Source organism: Myxine glutinosa, chromosome 1 (genome assembly GCF_964187855.1).
Source record: "Myxine glutinosa chromosome 1, kmMyxGlut1.1, whole genome shotgun sequence".
Classification (NCBI taxonomy): Eukaryota; Metazoa; Chordata; class Myxini; order Myxiniformes; family Myxinidae; genus Myxine; species Myxine glutinosa.
Window position 1 is genome coordinate 230,366,135 of NC_136261.1, and position 15,288 is coordinate 230,381,422.

At 53.4% G+C, this 15,288-nt stretch overlaps 1 protein-coding gene across 2 annotated transcripts in view; it reads right to left on the minus strand.

Moving 5' to 3' along the window:
- LOC137434950 (dedicator of cytokinesis protein 7) overlaps positions 1-15,288 on the minus strand; it is a 264,889-nt gene that overhangs the window by 14,034 nt on the left and 235,567 nt on the right. For both annotated transcript variants that reach the window (XM_078784918.1, XM_078784912.1), the window contains exons 45-46: positions 6,750-6,986; positions 4,900-5,043 (exon numbers count right to left, since the gene is read on the minus strand). In XM_078784918.1, the coding sequence (XP_078641044.1) occupies positions 4,900-5,043; positions 6,750-6,986 (381 nt within the window). The remainder of the gene's footprint in view (positions 1-4,899; positions 5,044-6,749; positions 6,987-15,288) is intronic.

Here is a 15,288-nt window from a genome sequence, read left to right on the forward strand (position 1 = left end):
GGAAGAAACACCTGAGATCAAGGAGCACTTTTTGGGCTTCCTGGTTGCACCCGAATCGACAGGTCTTGGGTTGTCTGATCTCATCTTGAGCAGCCTGGAAGAGCTGAACATTCCCTTCAGTGATTGCAGAGGGCAATCATACGACAATGGTGGCAACATGAAGGGCAAAAACAAAGGAGTGCAGGCAAGGCTTTTGGTGAAGAACCCTCGTGCCCTGTATGTCCCCTGTGGGGCTCATACATTGAATCTTGTTGTGGAAGATGCTGCCAAGAACTCTATAGATGCTACCAGTTTCTTTGGCAATGTTTACAAGATCTACACTCTATTCTCAGCTGCTCCCCAGAGATGGGCCATTTTGAAACGGCATGTCATCATTACTGTAAAGTCCTGGAGTGAGACGAGGTGGGAGAGCCGTGTCAACAGCATCATCCCTTTGCGCTACCAGGCATCTGGCATAAGGGATGCATTGTTAGAAGTCAGGGAAAAGGCAACAGATGCCATCACAAAAATCGAGGCTCAATCTTTGGCAGAGGAGGTTGGGTCGTTCAGATTCCAGATTTGCACAGTTGTGTGGCATGACGTCCTCTCCAAGATCAACAGTCAGCAAGCTACTGCAGTCTTCCACTATGCAGTTGGATGTGGCAGTCAACCTCCTGGAGAGTACTAAGAGCCATCTGTTAAGCTACAGAAACGATGGCTTTGCTGCTGCACAAGCTTCTGCAAAAGATGCATGTGAGGAAATGCATGTGGAGACCGTACTCAAGGAGAAGAGACTGCGAAGCACGAAGACTCACTTTGCCTATGAAGCACCAGATGAGCCAGTCAGCGATGCCCTGAAGAGGCTAGATACCACATTTTTCAATGTGGTCGTCGACTCTGCCATTGCATCTTTGGACGACGGGTTTGAAACACTTGGACAAGTTAAAAGCAAGTTTGGGGTACTGCAAAACTTCCCAACCTTGGATGATGAAGCACTGGAGAAACAATGTGAGTAGCTTGAGAACACACTGAGGAGTGGAGAGGAAGCCGACATTGATGGGAGAGAGCTGGCCATGGAAATCAGGAACCTTCCTCAGTTACCCACAAACAGGATGACTGCATTTGAACTGCTGGACTTTGTCCACAAGAAGGAACTGACAGAGTTGTATCCAAATCTTTGGATATCCCTGAGGATTGCCTGTACCCTGCCAGTGACAGTGGCATCAGCTGAAAGAAGCTTTTCAAAGCGTAAGCTGATAAAGACATACCTGCGATTATCTATGGCACAAGACCGCCTCACTGGACTTGCCATCATTAGTATTAACCATGAGGTTGGCAGGCAGGTGTCTTACGATGATGTCATTCACGATTTTGCTTCAAGAAAATCAAGGAGGCAAAGATTTTGAGGACTTTCTCACTGATGTTGGATGGTGGTGAAAGGATGGATAGCTATAGTTTCTACACTCGCCTATAGCTGTTGTTTTGTACAATAGTTAACACTTTTGTAGTGTTCACTTTATTTATTTTGAATATTTTGCACTCGTATTGATTGTTCATTGCTATATAATTGTCAAAATATTTTTGTTTTTATTGGTGTTCATTTGTCGTTGTCTACTTAATTGTTTCTCAACTTCTCAAATCTTTATATATTTTTAATATACATTGTTTTCAAATAAAGTAAGAGATTTGTTGTTAATTCATTTGTCCATCTCCATTGCGTGTGTGTGTGTGTGTGTGTGTGTGTGTGTGTGTGTGTGTGTGTGTGTGTGTGTGTGTGTGTGTGTGTGTCCATTTAGTTATGAGCAGTGTGTGATTTGGTGGTTGCGCTGGGAGTGTTTTGGGGTCACCAACAAAATCTTGTTTAGGGCTACCAAAATCCTAGGGCCGGCCCTGCACTGCACCATAGACACTAGGGAGGAAATGCCCATTAATTGCACTAAATAATAACCATAAAACCAACCAGAAGCCAGATCTGAGCACGGCCATTTGGACGCACCAGCTACATCGCCACGGGAAACAGGCAGGCCGAAGCCACGCCCCGAGGAGCCGTGATTCGCCAGGGCGGAGCAAGAAGCTACCCACTGATTGGTGGAAGGAAGGCCGAGGAGGAAACAGAGCACCGATTGGCAAGGACCACCGATGACGTCAGAGGCGAGCAAGAAGCGGTGCGCTGATTGGTGGAGAAGCGCTGATGACGTCACGACCCCGACGATAAAAGATCTCCAGGACGGACATTTTCTCTTTTGACTTTGCCCTTCATGCCTTCATTTTGCTCTTCCTCGCCTCTCGCATCTTTCTCTGTCCCTCGACGTTCCTGCCCCTCGCTCACCCCTGGTGCTCGACACTCTTGCTGACACCATTATTTGGCATGCAATGAGAACAGAGGCCGACGCGGCTGGGGAGGCAAGCTGCACACCTGCCGTCCGAGACGGACTGTGCAGTGAGGCCTGGCTTTGTGCGCGTGCGCCAAACAACGAGCAGTTTCCTGCCAACACCGAAGCCACGTCAAGACTGCGCGATGGGGCCTGGACGATTGCTGATGAGGCACCAATTTCAGTTGAGTGCCACAATTAAATTACACACCATTATTTTCCAGTTTTATTATTCCCCATTTGTCCGTGTTGTAAGTCTGGTGTGAAGGATCTCCGAGGACTTTAGTTTACCGTCGCGTTTCTTGTTATCAGCATTTCTTTTAATAATTCCATTTGTTATTTTCTGTACATTCTAAACCTGGTTTTTGTGTGAGTTTATTTTCAGCAGGTTGAAGACTGCCCAGCGGGATCGCTCAGGTAAGCGCTTCAGCTTCCTCCCCTTTCTTCCCCCACATAGATAAAGTCTGCAATTGAACTGAATGCCTTTGGAGTTTAAAGCTCGCTATTGGCCATTCGTGATCCCTGTGGTGTTCACCTGAGGGAATCACATGACAGTATTTATGTATGTATGTATGTCCCCTGAAACGTATACCAATCAGAGCTGAGGATGTGGTCACATGACAGGGTGATGTGATTATGTCTGATGTCATTACGGCGGTTGACTCCCCACACACCGCCATTTTTGATTTATATGCCGTTCATGCCGAACATATCATAGAACCTGTCATATATCGCAATCGCCATGCTCTACCTTTACGTTTTTCATTCAGTGTGAAACACAAACAAACCGATTGTTAAAATGACCATCAAATATCGAAAGCATCGGCGTTAGATCTCTTCCAACAAAACGGTACATACCCAACGCTTGTGGGGTATCATCTAGATTACAGTAGATCTTCCCTCAGTTCTGTAAGTAAAACTTACCTCACGGATGTCTGGATTCCTCCAAATTTATTTGTTTAAGGTTATAAATAGCATTAGCGACTGTTTAAAAAGCTAATCATATGTGTTTGTGGTTTATAATATTTTACAAGCCCGGCTACGCCGCTGTTAGACTTTCGGTCTTGTTTTTTATAATACACACTCTTAGCACTCTAATACAGTTTATATTCAAAAGCACTCTTATTCAAAATAGTGATTACCCAAAATCACTTCAAAGATTATTTTTGTTGAAATGAAAGAAAGAAAACTGTAGCGACTGTAGGAACTTGCCCCCACAGAGCCGGGAAATAACAGTCATTATCTCTGTGCAAGGATGCTTCAAATTTGACCTGGACTATTGTACTCATGACTAAACTTGCATGTATATGAGAAAAATGATACTTGCATTGATATTTTCAAGGTATTTTTTCCCAGTTATGAACAACCACAATTGTCCAATTTGAATGGAAGCTTTTGTATACTCTCAAAGCGCAATTCTTTAGGAAGTTCATATTGACACTGTTCTACTGTTCTAGACTCACCTTCACTCCTTCATTCCTCTCTACTCCCACCTCTGGAACAAACTCCCCCACTCTCTTCAATCCCACTCCTCCCCCCAGGTCTTTAAAACAGCTGTTCACCACCATCTCTTGTCTTCCCCCATCCAAAACCTTGATCTTTTCTACCCCCGTTAATTCACACCAGATCCACTTTTTTTTGAAATCCCGACTTCTTTCTTTCCTGGAAGTTCTAGCAGTGTCCATGTGTTTTATACCTTTCCCACCCTCCCCCTACCCCCCCCCCGCCTTCCCATGCCTCCTCCCCCCCAAGCCCTCTCCCTCCCACTGATCTCCCGATGTCACTGTTCTCTGCTGTTGTACGTGTGTGCTTCCCTCTCTCTCCCCATCTTGTCTCCCGCTCCCTTTATTATATGTTTTGTGTGTCAGTTTTTTTTTTTTGTGATTGATGTTAGCTCTTACACGAGCCTCGATCTTGTATACAAAAAAAAGAAGAAAAAAAAAGTGTACATATCCAGCGCAGGACATCATTATATTAATGGCCTAATCATCAACAATCTCTTGCCTGCAAGGAGCTCATTAATAGTGGTGTCCTTGAATGGCAATCATCACTATACTGCAGCTAATCATGTGTAAATTTCAACAGGCTTGATGTTTTTGTTAAGCAGAGATTTCATAATTATTTGCTGTTGCATGTCCACCCTCTTTGTTATCACACAAATTGCTGCAATCTTGATTCTCAGAAAATGTATCGAAGCAGAGAATGTGGTTATAAGTGTTGATTACCAATAATGAAACGGAAGAATGATTACTCCACATGTATTACACTGCCTTGTATAAATAAAAACCCAGGAATATTTTTTGATGTGGAAGTCACATTCATTATAATGCCTTCAATAAGCGGATCAACGAGGCATTCAAATTGTATGAGCCTGGCAAGTGCAGAGTTTATATTGGTAGTTTGTTCGTGTTGGTCTGAAAGAGACAACAACCGATGAAACCACGGCCATTAGAATGTCTTCTGCAGGTGTCTGTTTAACAAAAAAAATATATATACCCAGCCAAGTAATTCCATTCACTTATATACTACTCAATGATGAGACTTGTACCTGATTCACTGTAGTACCGATAGATCCCTGCAATACCATCTGTAGTCCCTTGGGATCAGGTGGGTCTCGATTGGTGGCAAGCACCAGCTCCTTTGTCTTCTTCTGCATATCCTCGATAGCAACCTCGATGGGGCTCAGGACATTCTGCATACGTTTATGGTATTAGCTTGATGTACATCAGACAGGTTTTTAATGCTCTGATTCGTAAGAAAAAAAGTGGAGCATTCAAACAACTGCCACATGTTTGCAAAATGAATGATGCATTCAAGTTGGCAGGAGCACGGAATGTAAAAACTTGCTTTTTAGTGCAACATTCGTGTCGGGTCACTTGCAACTGTCATGGTTGATAACATGGCAGCGGTGGTGGGAGGTCGGAATCGAAAAGGGGCTTTTTGCAATCAATTATAATATCAACCAAGTTGGAGACAAAGTCTGGCATATCGAAATAATAGTTCACAAAGTTAATTCATCTTCATAAGGGGGTTAGACGAAAAAGGTCTGATTGAAGAAACAACAATGGCAGTCGACAACACAGCATGAAAAAAAAGAAAGGAGAGTATAGTATAAGAAATGAGGGAATGCCACAAGACCCCACAGTTATATACTCCATGGATTCACGTCTCAGACCAGGTGAATTCCTAATGAGTTTAATTCAAGTAAAACACAAAGGATCGACGTGGTACAGTACGCACAAAAGCAAATTTTTAGTAGCTGTTTTTCTTTTTCCCTTTGTATTCTGCTTTTCCATTGATATGTCTGTGGAGAAATGAAAGCTCATCCTTCTACAAACCCCCCATACTTGCTAGACAGTTCTATATGTGGAAATAACCAGATATCTCTCAAACCTTGGCAATCTTTCTACAGAGCTATAGATTTTAGTCTAGAACCACCTTTAGAGGCCATTTTTCCCCGCAGAGCAGGGGTTGGCCTTTTTCGGGAACCGTGGTCCCCTTTTTGAAGCGATGTTTTATGGCCGGATGCCCTTCCTGCCGCCAACCCTGTTAGTCTCCTCTTGCGACACACAGTGAATTACCAGTGAACTGGTACTCAATTAGCCGACCTCGGAAGTATGACAGGTGGAGTCAACCTCCCTGGCGTTAATTCAGCAATCGACCGCGATTCGAACCCAGGATCCTCGGATCCCAAGCCAGCACCTTAACCGCTAAGCCAACAACAGGCTCAGATTTTAATCTAGCTACAACATAATTACTTGTACCCTTTATAACTCTACCTCCAGCACAAACATCTCACCTCACCAAACATAAGAAGAATGAGGATATAAAGTACTTTAGAAAGTCCAACTGAGGGCAACTAGACTGCTACCTGTCACCTGACCTTCGACACTTAAAATAATCGGACAAATTGAGAGCACTGACGTTGCTTGCACTAGTCTATCCGAGACAACGGGCTGAACTTATCCAGATCTTCAAAATTATTAAGGGAATCGACCAAATTGATGTGCAGAAATTTGTGATGGATGAAGGCTCAAGAACTAAAGGGCAGGACATGACAATAAGGAAACAGCACTGCTGATCTAAAGTGAGACGAAATGCTTTTTCTGTCAGCAGCGTCAACAAATGGAATGCACTACAGGGATATGTTGTCAATGTGACTGTTAATAACCAGTTACATTCCGTGCTGGAGAAACATTGAGCTGACCATCCACTTAAGTAGAGTCATTACCAACGAAGTTCAAGGAGAGCAAAGAGGGCCAAATAATCCTTCACGTCTCAACATTCAGTAAGTTCACTGTACCATACATTGCGTAACAGATGGAAGGGAAAAAATTGTGACAAGGAGAAAAATACAGCAAATGAAGGAAGAAGAACCCAGAGGTATGGAAAACTCACCTCCACTTTGTGCACAACATTGATGCGAGTTTTGATGTAAGGGAAGGCATGAGAAGTGGTGAGCACCGTCTTGCGCTTGAATTGCTTGTTAAGCTCACCATGCGGTCGTCCATCCAGTGTGAATGGCGTATCGAACATAAACCGCCGCAGATTGTAGCTTTTATCAAAGTGAGTTAGGCGATCTTTTGCCTCATACCGCTCAAAGTATGGCTCCACAAACGTAATCTGGATGTAAGCCTGGAACCCAAAAAGGTGGGGAGAAAATGATCCTTTGAGGCCTATCAGAGATGGCCTATATTAATTTGTTCAGCTTATATCTTTGCGCAGATGAGTAGACATAGTCCGAAACGGGGGCTTATGGATTGGGTCTCGTCTGTCCGTCCGCAACCATGTCTCTGAGATGTATTGACCGATTTTGTTCATACTTGGCACAAAGACAATACATAATGGTAAAGCGCGGTGTTACGCACGCTGCTTGTAAGCAAGGAGGAAGCGGACAACGCGGTAATTTGTAAGAGTCTTTATTCAAGAGCTCACTGTAACCCTGAGCTGCTCAGGGCTGCGCGCCCCGTGTATATCGTGAGGCCACGCCTCTCTCCCGGGCGTGGCCCACCCCCACTTGGTGTGCGGGGTGATGTCACCACGTCAGTGCTTTCGTGTCCGCCACACGCGCCCCCCCAGAATCCGCGCGCACCTGAAGGGTCAGTTTGCGGGGCAAACGGATGACCCGGCCGAAGCGCCCTCTGGCGACTGGCGGCGTCTGGGATGCAGGGATGCCATCTGGGATGCCTCCGGCTGCCCCTGGGATGGGTGCAGGACCGGGGGGCAGCGTGGGGGCGGGGCTGGGCGGTGCCGGGGGTCCGCCCGCAGGGGGGCGGCCCCGACGCGGGGGTCGGGCCACTGGCGGTGGATGGTCCACGTCGAGGTGGGCCGGCTTGAGGTGGTCCACAGAAACACGGTCAGGAGTACCGCCGATGTCCAGGGTGAAGTGCTTCACCCCAGTTTCCAGCACGCGGAAAGGCCCGTCGTACGGGGGCCGCAGTGGTGTCCGGTGGGCATCGTGGCGGACGAAGACGTACTCCACCGTGCGAAGCTCCGGGGCGACGTGCGTCGGTGGGTGCCCGTGGCGTGCCGTTGGCACCGGGGCGAACCTCTGGGCGGTCTCCTGCAGAGCGAAGCGCTGCTGTGCCACGGACCATGGTGCCGTGAAGTCGGGGAGGAACTCGCCCGGCACCCGCAGCGGTTGCCCGAAGACCAACTCCGCCGCGGATGCGTGCAGGTCCTCCTTGGGCGCCGTCCGGAGGCCCAGCAGGACCCAGGGGAGCCTGTCGACCCAGCCGCCGTCGCGGAGGGTGGTCCGGAGCGCGGCCTTCAATGAGCGGTGAAATCGCTCACACAGGCCGTTAGCCTGGGGGTGGTAGGCCGTGGTTCGGTGCAGCCGGACCCCGAGCCCCTGCGCGACCGCCCCCCAGAGCTCCGAGGTGAACTGGGGGCCGCGGTCGGACGAGATGTCTGAGGGGGCGCCGAACCGGGCGACCCAGGTGGCGATGAAAGCCTGCGCGACGTCCGCCGCCATCGTCGACGCCAAGGGCACGGCCTCCGGCCACCGGGTGGTGCGGTCCACCATGGTGAGGACGTGGGTGAAACCCCGCGAGGGGGGCAGAGGTCCCACCAGGTCCACGTGGACGTGGTCAAACCGGCGTTCCGGCACCGTAAACGGGGCCAACGGGGCCTGGGTGTGCCGGTGCACCTTGGCGCGCTGGCACGCGAGGCACGTCCTGGCCCAGCCGCGGACGGCCTTCCGGAGGCCATGCCAGACGAATTTGTCGGCGATCAACCTTTGGGAGGCCCTCGCGCCCGGGTGGGACAGGCCGTGGATGGCGTCAAACACCTGGCGCTGCCAGCCCGTGGGCACGATGGGGCGAGGCCGCCCGAGGGAGACGTCGCACAAGAGGGCCGCACCCGCGCCGTCGAACGGCACCTCGGTGACGCGGAGGCCCGTGACGGCGGTCCGCAAGGCCTGGACGTCAGGGTCAGCGGCCTGGTCCGCTGCCATCCGGGCATAGTCGATGCTGAGGTGGACTGCGTGGGCGACGGCCCGGGAAAGGCAATCCGCCACCGGGTTGTCCTTCCCCGCGACGTGCCGGATGTCCGTCGTGTACTCGGACACGGCCGAGAGGTGACGCTGCTGCCGGGCCGACCACGGCTCGGTGACCTTGCCCATCGCGAAGATCAGCGGCTTGTGGTCGACGAAGGCCGTGAACGCACGGCCCTCGAGCAGATGGCGGAAGTGCCTGACCGCCAAGTGAAGCCCAAGCAACTCGCGGTCGAAAGTACTGTAACGGCGTTCGGGTGGGCGAAGCTGCCGGCTAAAGAACGCCAGCAGTTGCCAAGCTCCACGCACCCATTGCTCGTGCACCGCGCCCACCGCGTAGTCCGAGGCGTCGGTGGTGAGGGCGATCGGTGCATCGGGCGCCGGGTGCGCGAGCATGGTGGCGTTAGCCAAGGCGAGCTTCACGCCCGTGAACGCCACGTCCATCTGCTCGGTCCAGGTAACGTCGCCTTTGCCCGGCTTACCTCGGAGAGCTTCGTGCAGGGGGCGCAGGAGCTGGGCGATACGGGGCAGGAACCGATGGTAAAAGTTCACCATGCCCAGGAACTCCTGCAGCCCCCTGATCGTGCGGGGGCGCGGAAACCCCTTCACCGCCTCCACCTTGGCCGGCAGGGGGACGGCTCCGTGCCTGGTGACGCGGTGCCCCAGAAAATCGATTTCGGCGACGCCGAACCGGCACTTTGCGGGGTTCACAATCAGGCCATGCTGGCCCAGGCGTTCGAAGAGCGTGCGGTGGTGGTGTAGGTGCTCTTCGCAGGACGCGCTGGCGACGAGGATATCGTCCAGGTAGACGTATACAAAATCCAAGTAGCGCAGGACGCTGTCCATCAGCCGCTGGAATGCCTGAGCCGCATTCTTCAGACCGAAGGGCATCCGCAGGAATTTGAAGAGTCCGAACGGCGTGATGACCGCCGTCTTCGGGACGTCCTCCGGCCTGACAGGGACCTGATGGTAGCCGCGTATGAGGTCCACCTTCGAGAAGAAGGACATGCCCGCCAAATGGGCGGAAAAGTCCTGAATGTGGGGGACGGGGTAGCGATCGGGGGTGGTGGCGTCATTGAGACGGCGATAGTCCCCGCACGGTCGCCATCCCCCGCCGGGCTTCGGCACGATGTGCAGCGGCGAGGCCCAAGCACTCTCCGAGCGCCGAACGATGCCGAGTCGCTCCAGGGTAGCGAACTCCGCTTTTGCTACCGCCAGCTTCGTCGGCTCGAGGCGGCGTGCCCGGGCGTAGACCGGTGGCCCGACGGTGGGGATGTGATGGGCCACCCCGTGCTTGACGGCCCCCGCCGAGAAGGTGGGCCGCGTGAGGGCCGGGAAGCCGGCGAGGAGGCGGGTGAATTCGTCCGCTGCCGGAATCGTACAGATCAACGTGGCCGGAACCGAACCGTTCGGCAAGCCGCTTGGCAAGCCGCTCGGTGAGCTGCTCAACGAGCTGGGCAGCGCACAAGTGAGCGAGCTGAACGTCTCGGCCTGGACAAGACGACTGTGCTTTACGTCGACCAGGAGCCCATTGGCGCACAGGAAGTCCGCGCCAAGCAATGCCATGGGCAAGTCGGCGATGACGAACGACCATCGGAAAACCTGCCCTCCGAACCGCAGAGAGAGGCAGCGTTTTCCGTACGTACGGATGGGCATCCCGTTCGCGGCAAGCAGCGCGGGGCCCCCGCCCGCGGCGTGCTTGTCCGACGTACCAGCAGGAATGACACTCACCCGCGCTCCCGTGTCGCACAGGTAACGGCGCCCGGATAAGGTGTCCGTTATGAACAGCAGGCTGCTCGAACGGCCGGCGCTCATTGCCACTATCGAGCGCCGGCCCGGGCGTTTCCCAACCTGTTGAAGGAGCATGGCGGATGACACTGTCGAGCCTCGTGGCCGAACTTGGCGTGGAACCAGCACCAGGTGGTGGAGCTGGAGGAGTGCGGCTGGCTCCGCCAGGCCGGTGGAGCCGGCGGTTTTCCCCACGGTGGCGGTTTTCGCCGCGGCGGTGGGCGGGGTGTGGCGGCGGCCACGAGGTGCGTATCAGCATGCTGCGTATGCTGTGTAAGCTGATGCTGTGAATCAGCATCAGCCTCGGGATCCACGAGGTGGGCAGCAGCATCAGCCTCGAGGTCCGCGACGGCCGCACCGACTCTCGCCCGCGTGTCCGAAGCCGCGAAGTACCTGTCCGCCTCGGCGGCCAATGCTCGGGGTTCCGTTAGCACGGTCCCGGCCAACGCGAGGCGTACCTGTGCTGGAAGTTGGCGACGGAAAAGCGCCCGGAATAGAGAACCGGGGGCTTCGTCGCCCAACAGCGACAGCATATGGTCCATTCGGACCGACGGGCGCGTGTCGCCGAGCTCGGGGAGATCCAGGAGGCGGTCGGCCCGTACGTCCTCCGTGAGGCCGAACGTGGCTAGGAACAGCCGCTTGAGTGCCTCGTACTTGTGGCCGTCCGGTGGGTGGCGAAGGATGGACACAACACGAGCGGCCGTGCCGGGCCCGAGGGAGGCGATGACGTGGCAGTAGCGCGTGTCGTCGCCGGTGAGGCGCCGAAGCTGAAACTGGGCTTCGGCTTGGACGAACCAAACTTCGGCCTGGGCCTCCCAAAATTCGGGAAGTTTAACCGACATCGCGTTGTTGGCCATGGCAATGGCGTCGTGTTTGGAAGGATCGCTACGGCAGATCCAACGTCGAGGTCACCAGTAAAGCGCGGTGTTACGCGCGCTGCTTGTAAGCAAGGAGGAAGCGGACAACGCGGTAATTTGTAAGAGTCTTTATTCAAGAGCTCACTGTAACCCTGAGCTGCTCAGGGCTGCGCGCCCCGTGTATATCGTGAGGCCACGCCTCTCTCCCGGGCATGGCCCACCCCCACTTGGTGTGCGGGGTGATGTTACCACGTCAGTGCTTTCGTGTCCGCCACAATGGTATACATATGTGTAGTGAAATCGTATCCGTACTGAACCCGGGTGGGGATGCTCGCTGCTCGCTGTCATTGTTGTCACCGCTAGGGGCGTGACTATAAGACCCGTTGCTGTGTCAGTGCTCCGAGACTTCTCCCTTGTGACATGTTACATCGGTAGCCTTGTTAATGGTACGCCTTTATAGAATATCTAGCTTGCTTGCATTGACTGATATGAATGGCTTTATGAGATGTCGCATCGTATGCTTATTGTGTATTTCTACTTACAGGAATGATGTGATGATCTAAATGCAATTAAACCAAACCGTTGGACTAAAGTTGTGTGGACCTGAATGGTTTTCCACAACACTTAATTGCATTTAAGATCTGCTGACATGGCTGGCAACAAGACGTTGACGGTGTCCATTTTCAGCGCCGACCCACAAGCCACGGACGGAGGCTTGCAACTCAAGCACTGGCTCCGACAACTGGAGCATCTCTTTGATGAGCCTGAGACCGCTCCGACGCCTGCCGCGAAGCTGGCGATATTACACTCAAAAATCGACTACCGGGTCTACCACGCGGTCGCTCAATGCACGACGTATGATCTTACCATCGCGGAGCTCAAGCGGCTTTACATAAAAGAAAAAAGCCCTGTGTATGCGCGTTATTTGCTGCAGACGCGACGGCAGCAGCCCAACGAGCCTATGGATCATTACGCCCAGGAGCTCCGGCAGCTCATGCTGGACAGCGTCAAGGAGCCACGGACTCCCGAGCAGGCTAAGGATGATCGACTTTTAGATGCCTTCATAGCAGGGGTCTCCTCCCAGGAACTACGTCTCAAACTCTTGGAGAAGACCGACCTGACCTTCGCTACGGCGGTTGAGCAAGCGACGGTGTATACCGAAGCGCGGATGCAATCGAACGCCTATGATCGCACGCGCCTTTTGGCGGGCACCTCACTACACGCCCGGCCGGAGAGTACCACTGACGAGGACGTGGATCCGCCTGCTGAACTCCGGGATGCTCCGGAGGATGACCCTACCCTGACAGCTGCCGTTACGACCAGCAGACCCAAGGCCTTGCGCGGGGCCGCATGTTTTTTTTGTGGAGGGCCTCGTCATGCCCGAGTCGTGTGTCCGGCACGTGACGCTATTTGCCATTTGTGCTCGCTAAAGGGACATTACGCGAAAGTGTGCAAGAAAACGGCACGCGGCTCGCGGCCGCGCGGGCGCAGCAACCTTGAACGGGCTCGTAGCAGAACCCACGAGCCCAGCGCCTTACCCGACTTCGAAGGGGAGGGCCGCTCTCTGCGGCCCGCTGGGCGCTCAGACGACCTTGATTGGCGCCACCGGACAGCCACCGCCGTCTCATTCTCCATCGGGGACAAAGGCCGCGTCCTTGGCCAAACCACGGGCCACACTTCACCAAGCCCCTCGTACTCCTCGAGTCGCCCACGAGCTAACGGCGGCCCCCGCCCCGTCAAAAGAGTTACGGCAACTTTCGAATACTACGGAAGCCTTTTGTCAAAGCGACCAACAATGTAAAAAGGCAATTTCGAATACAACGGAAGCCTCTTGTCAAAGCGACCAAAAATGTAAAAAGGCGATTTCGGATATTACGGAAGCCTTTATCTGCCAGGAGTGTCAAAAGGCAATGTCAAATACTACGGAGGCCTTTTCTCGTCGGATTTTGAATCGCGAAACACCGGAATGCTGGGGAAAGCCCTCTGATGACGATAATGGGATCCCCATGGCCAACACAGCCTCCGGCCACGCTCGCAAAACTGCTGCTGGTGTAGGATCCACCCGCGAGGCTGGACCGACCCATTCGGGGGGCTCAGTCCCGCTCCCAGCTGCCTCGTCTGGCCTGGCTCAAGCCCTTATTCCCCTTATGGTTGAGGGCCATTGTGTTCAGGCCTTGGTGGATACCGGATCTACGGATAGTTTTATCGACCAACGACTTGTGCTCAGGCATGGATGGCGGATCGGGCGGTCTACGAGACGGATCTTCATGGCTTCCCAGGGACTGCGGCTCAGCACGAAAGGGGAATGCCGATTGAAACTCGTGCTAAAGGGACGGGTTTTCCCTGATGTACACCTTATGGTTTTACCCGCATTATGTGCTGATATTCTGCTAGGACACGATTTTCTTAAGCTGCATGGACGTCTGGTAATGGAGTTCGGTGGGCCTGACACTCTTGTTGTGGGGCCGGACGACGCGCTAACGGTGTGCGCCCTAGCGCAAATGGACGTCCGGCCGCTTTCGCTGTTCCCCAATCTAACCTCCGACTGTACCCCCGTCGCGGTAAAATCGCGACGCTACTCTCGCGCGGACATGCAATTCATTGCGGACGAAACGGCTCAGCTCTTGAAGGACGGCATCATAGAACCTAGCAGGTCGCCGTGGCACGCTCAGGTCTTAGTGGTGCGCAGCGAGGCCCATCGCAAACGCATGGTAATCGACTATTCCCAAACGATTAACCGCTTTACACAGCTGGATGCCTACACCCTTCCGGGGATGGACGCGCTAGTGCAACAGGTATCCCAGTATTCGGTCTATAGTACTCTCGATCTCCGTAGTGCGTACCACCAGATCCCTATCTCTAGGGCGGATCGTATCTATACCGCTTTCGAGTCGGGGCAGCGGTTGTACCAATTTACACGATTGCCTTTTGGGGTGACGAACGGGGTCGCTTGTTTCCAGAGGGCCATGGATGACCTCGTTGCGCGGGAGCACTTAACCGATGTTTTCGTCTACCTCGATAACCTTACGGTTTGTGGATATGACCAAGGGCACCATGACGCTAATCTGAAGCGCTTCCTTGAGGTCGCGCAACGGTATCACTTAACTATGAACGAGGATAAGTGCCGATACTCCCTACGCACCATAGATCTACTGGGGTACACCGTGACCCATGGCTCTGTCTCTCCGGATAAGGAACGTCTGCGACCTTTGCTCGACATGGCCCCTCCCTGCGATCGGGCGTCCCTGAAACGCGCCCTTGGGCTGTTCGCCCATTACTCCAAATGGGTGCAAAATTTCTCCGCGAAACTTCGCCCCCTTGTGGCCTGCGACACTTTTCCCCTGAGTTCGGCCGCATTGACGGCCTTTGAAGGTCTTAAGACCGACATCGCCCGAGCCGCCGTAGCGACCATCGACGAGAGCGGCTCGTTCGTCCTCGAAAGTGACGCCTCGGATCAGGCCATCGCGGCGACCCTCTCCCAAGGGGGACGTCCCGTGGCTTTCTTTTCACGGACTCTTACCTCCGCTGAGCGGAGGCACTCGTCCGTTGAAAAGGAAGCGTATGCGATCGTCGAGTCTATTCGGCGATGGCGCCCGTACCTACTCGGGCGGAGCTTCCAAATCATCACGGACCAGCAAAGCGTTGCGTTCATGTACGACACCTTACACGCCCAGCGCATTAAGAACGAGAAAATCACTCGCTGGCGTATCGAACTCGCCGACTTCTGTTACACCATCAAATATCGCCCAGGGAAGGATAACCAGGCCGCCGATGCCTTATCACGCCCGACTACATGTGC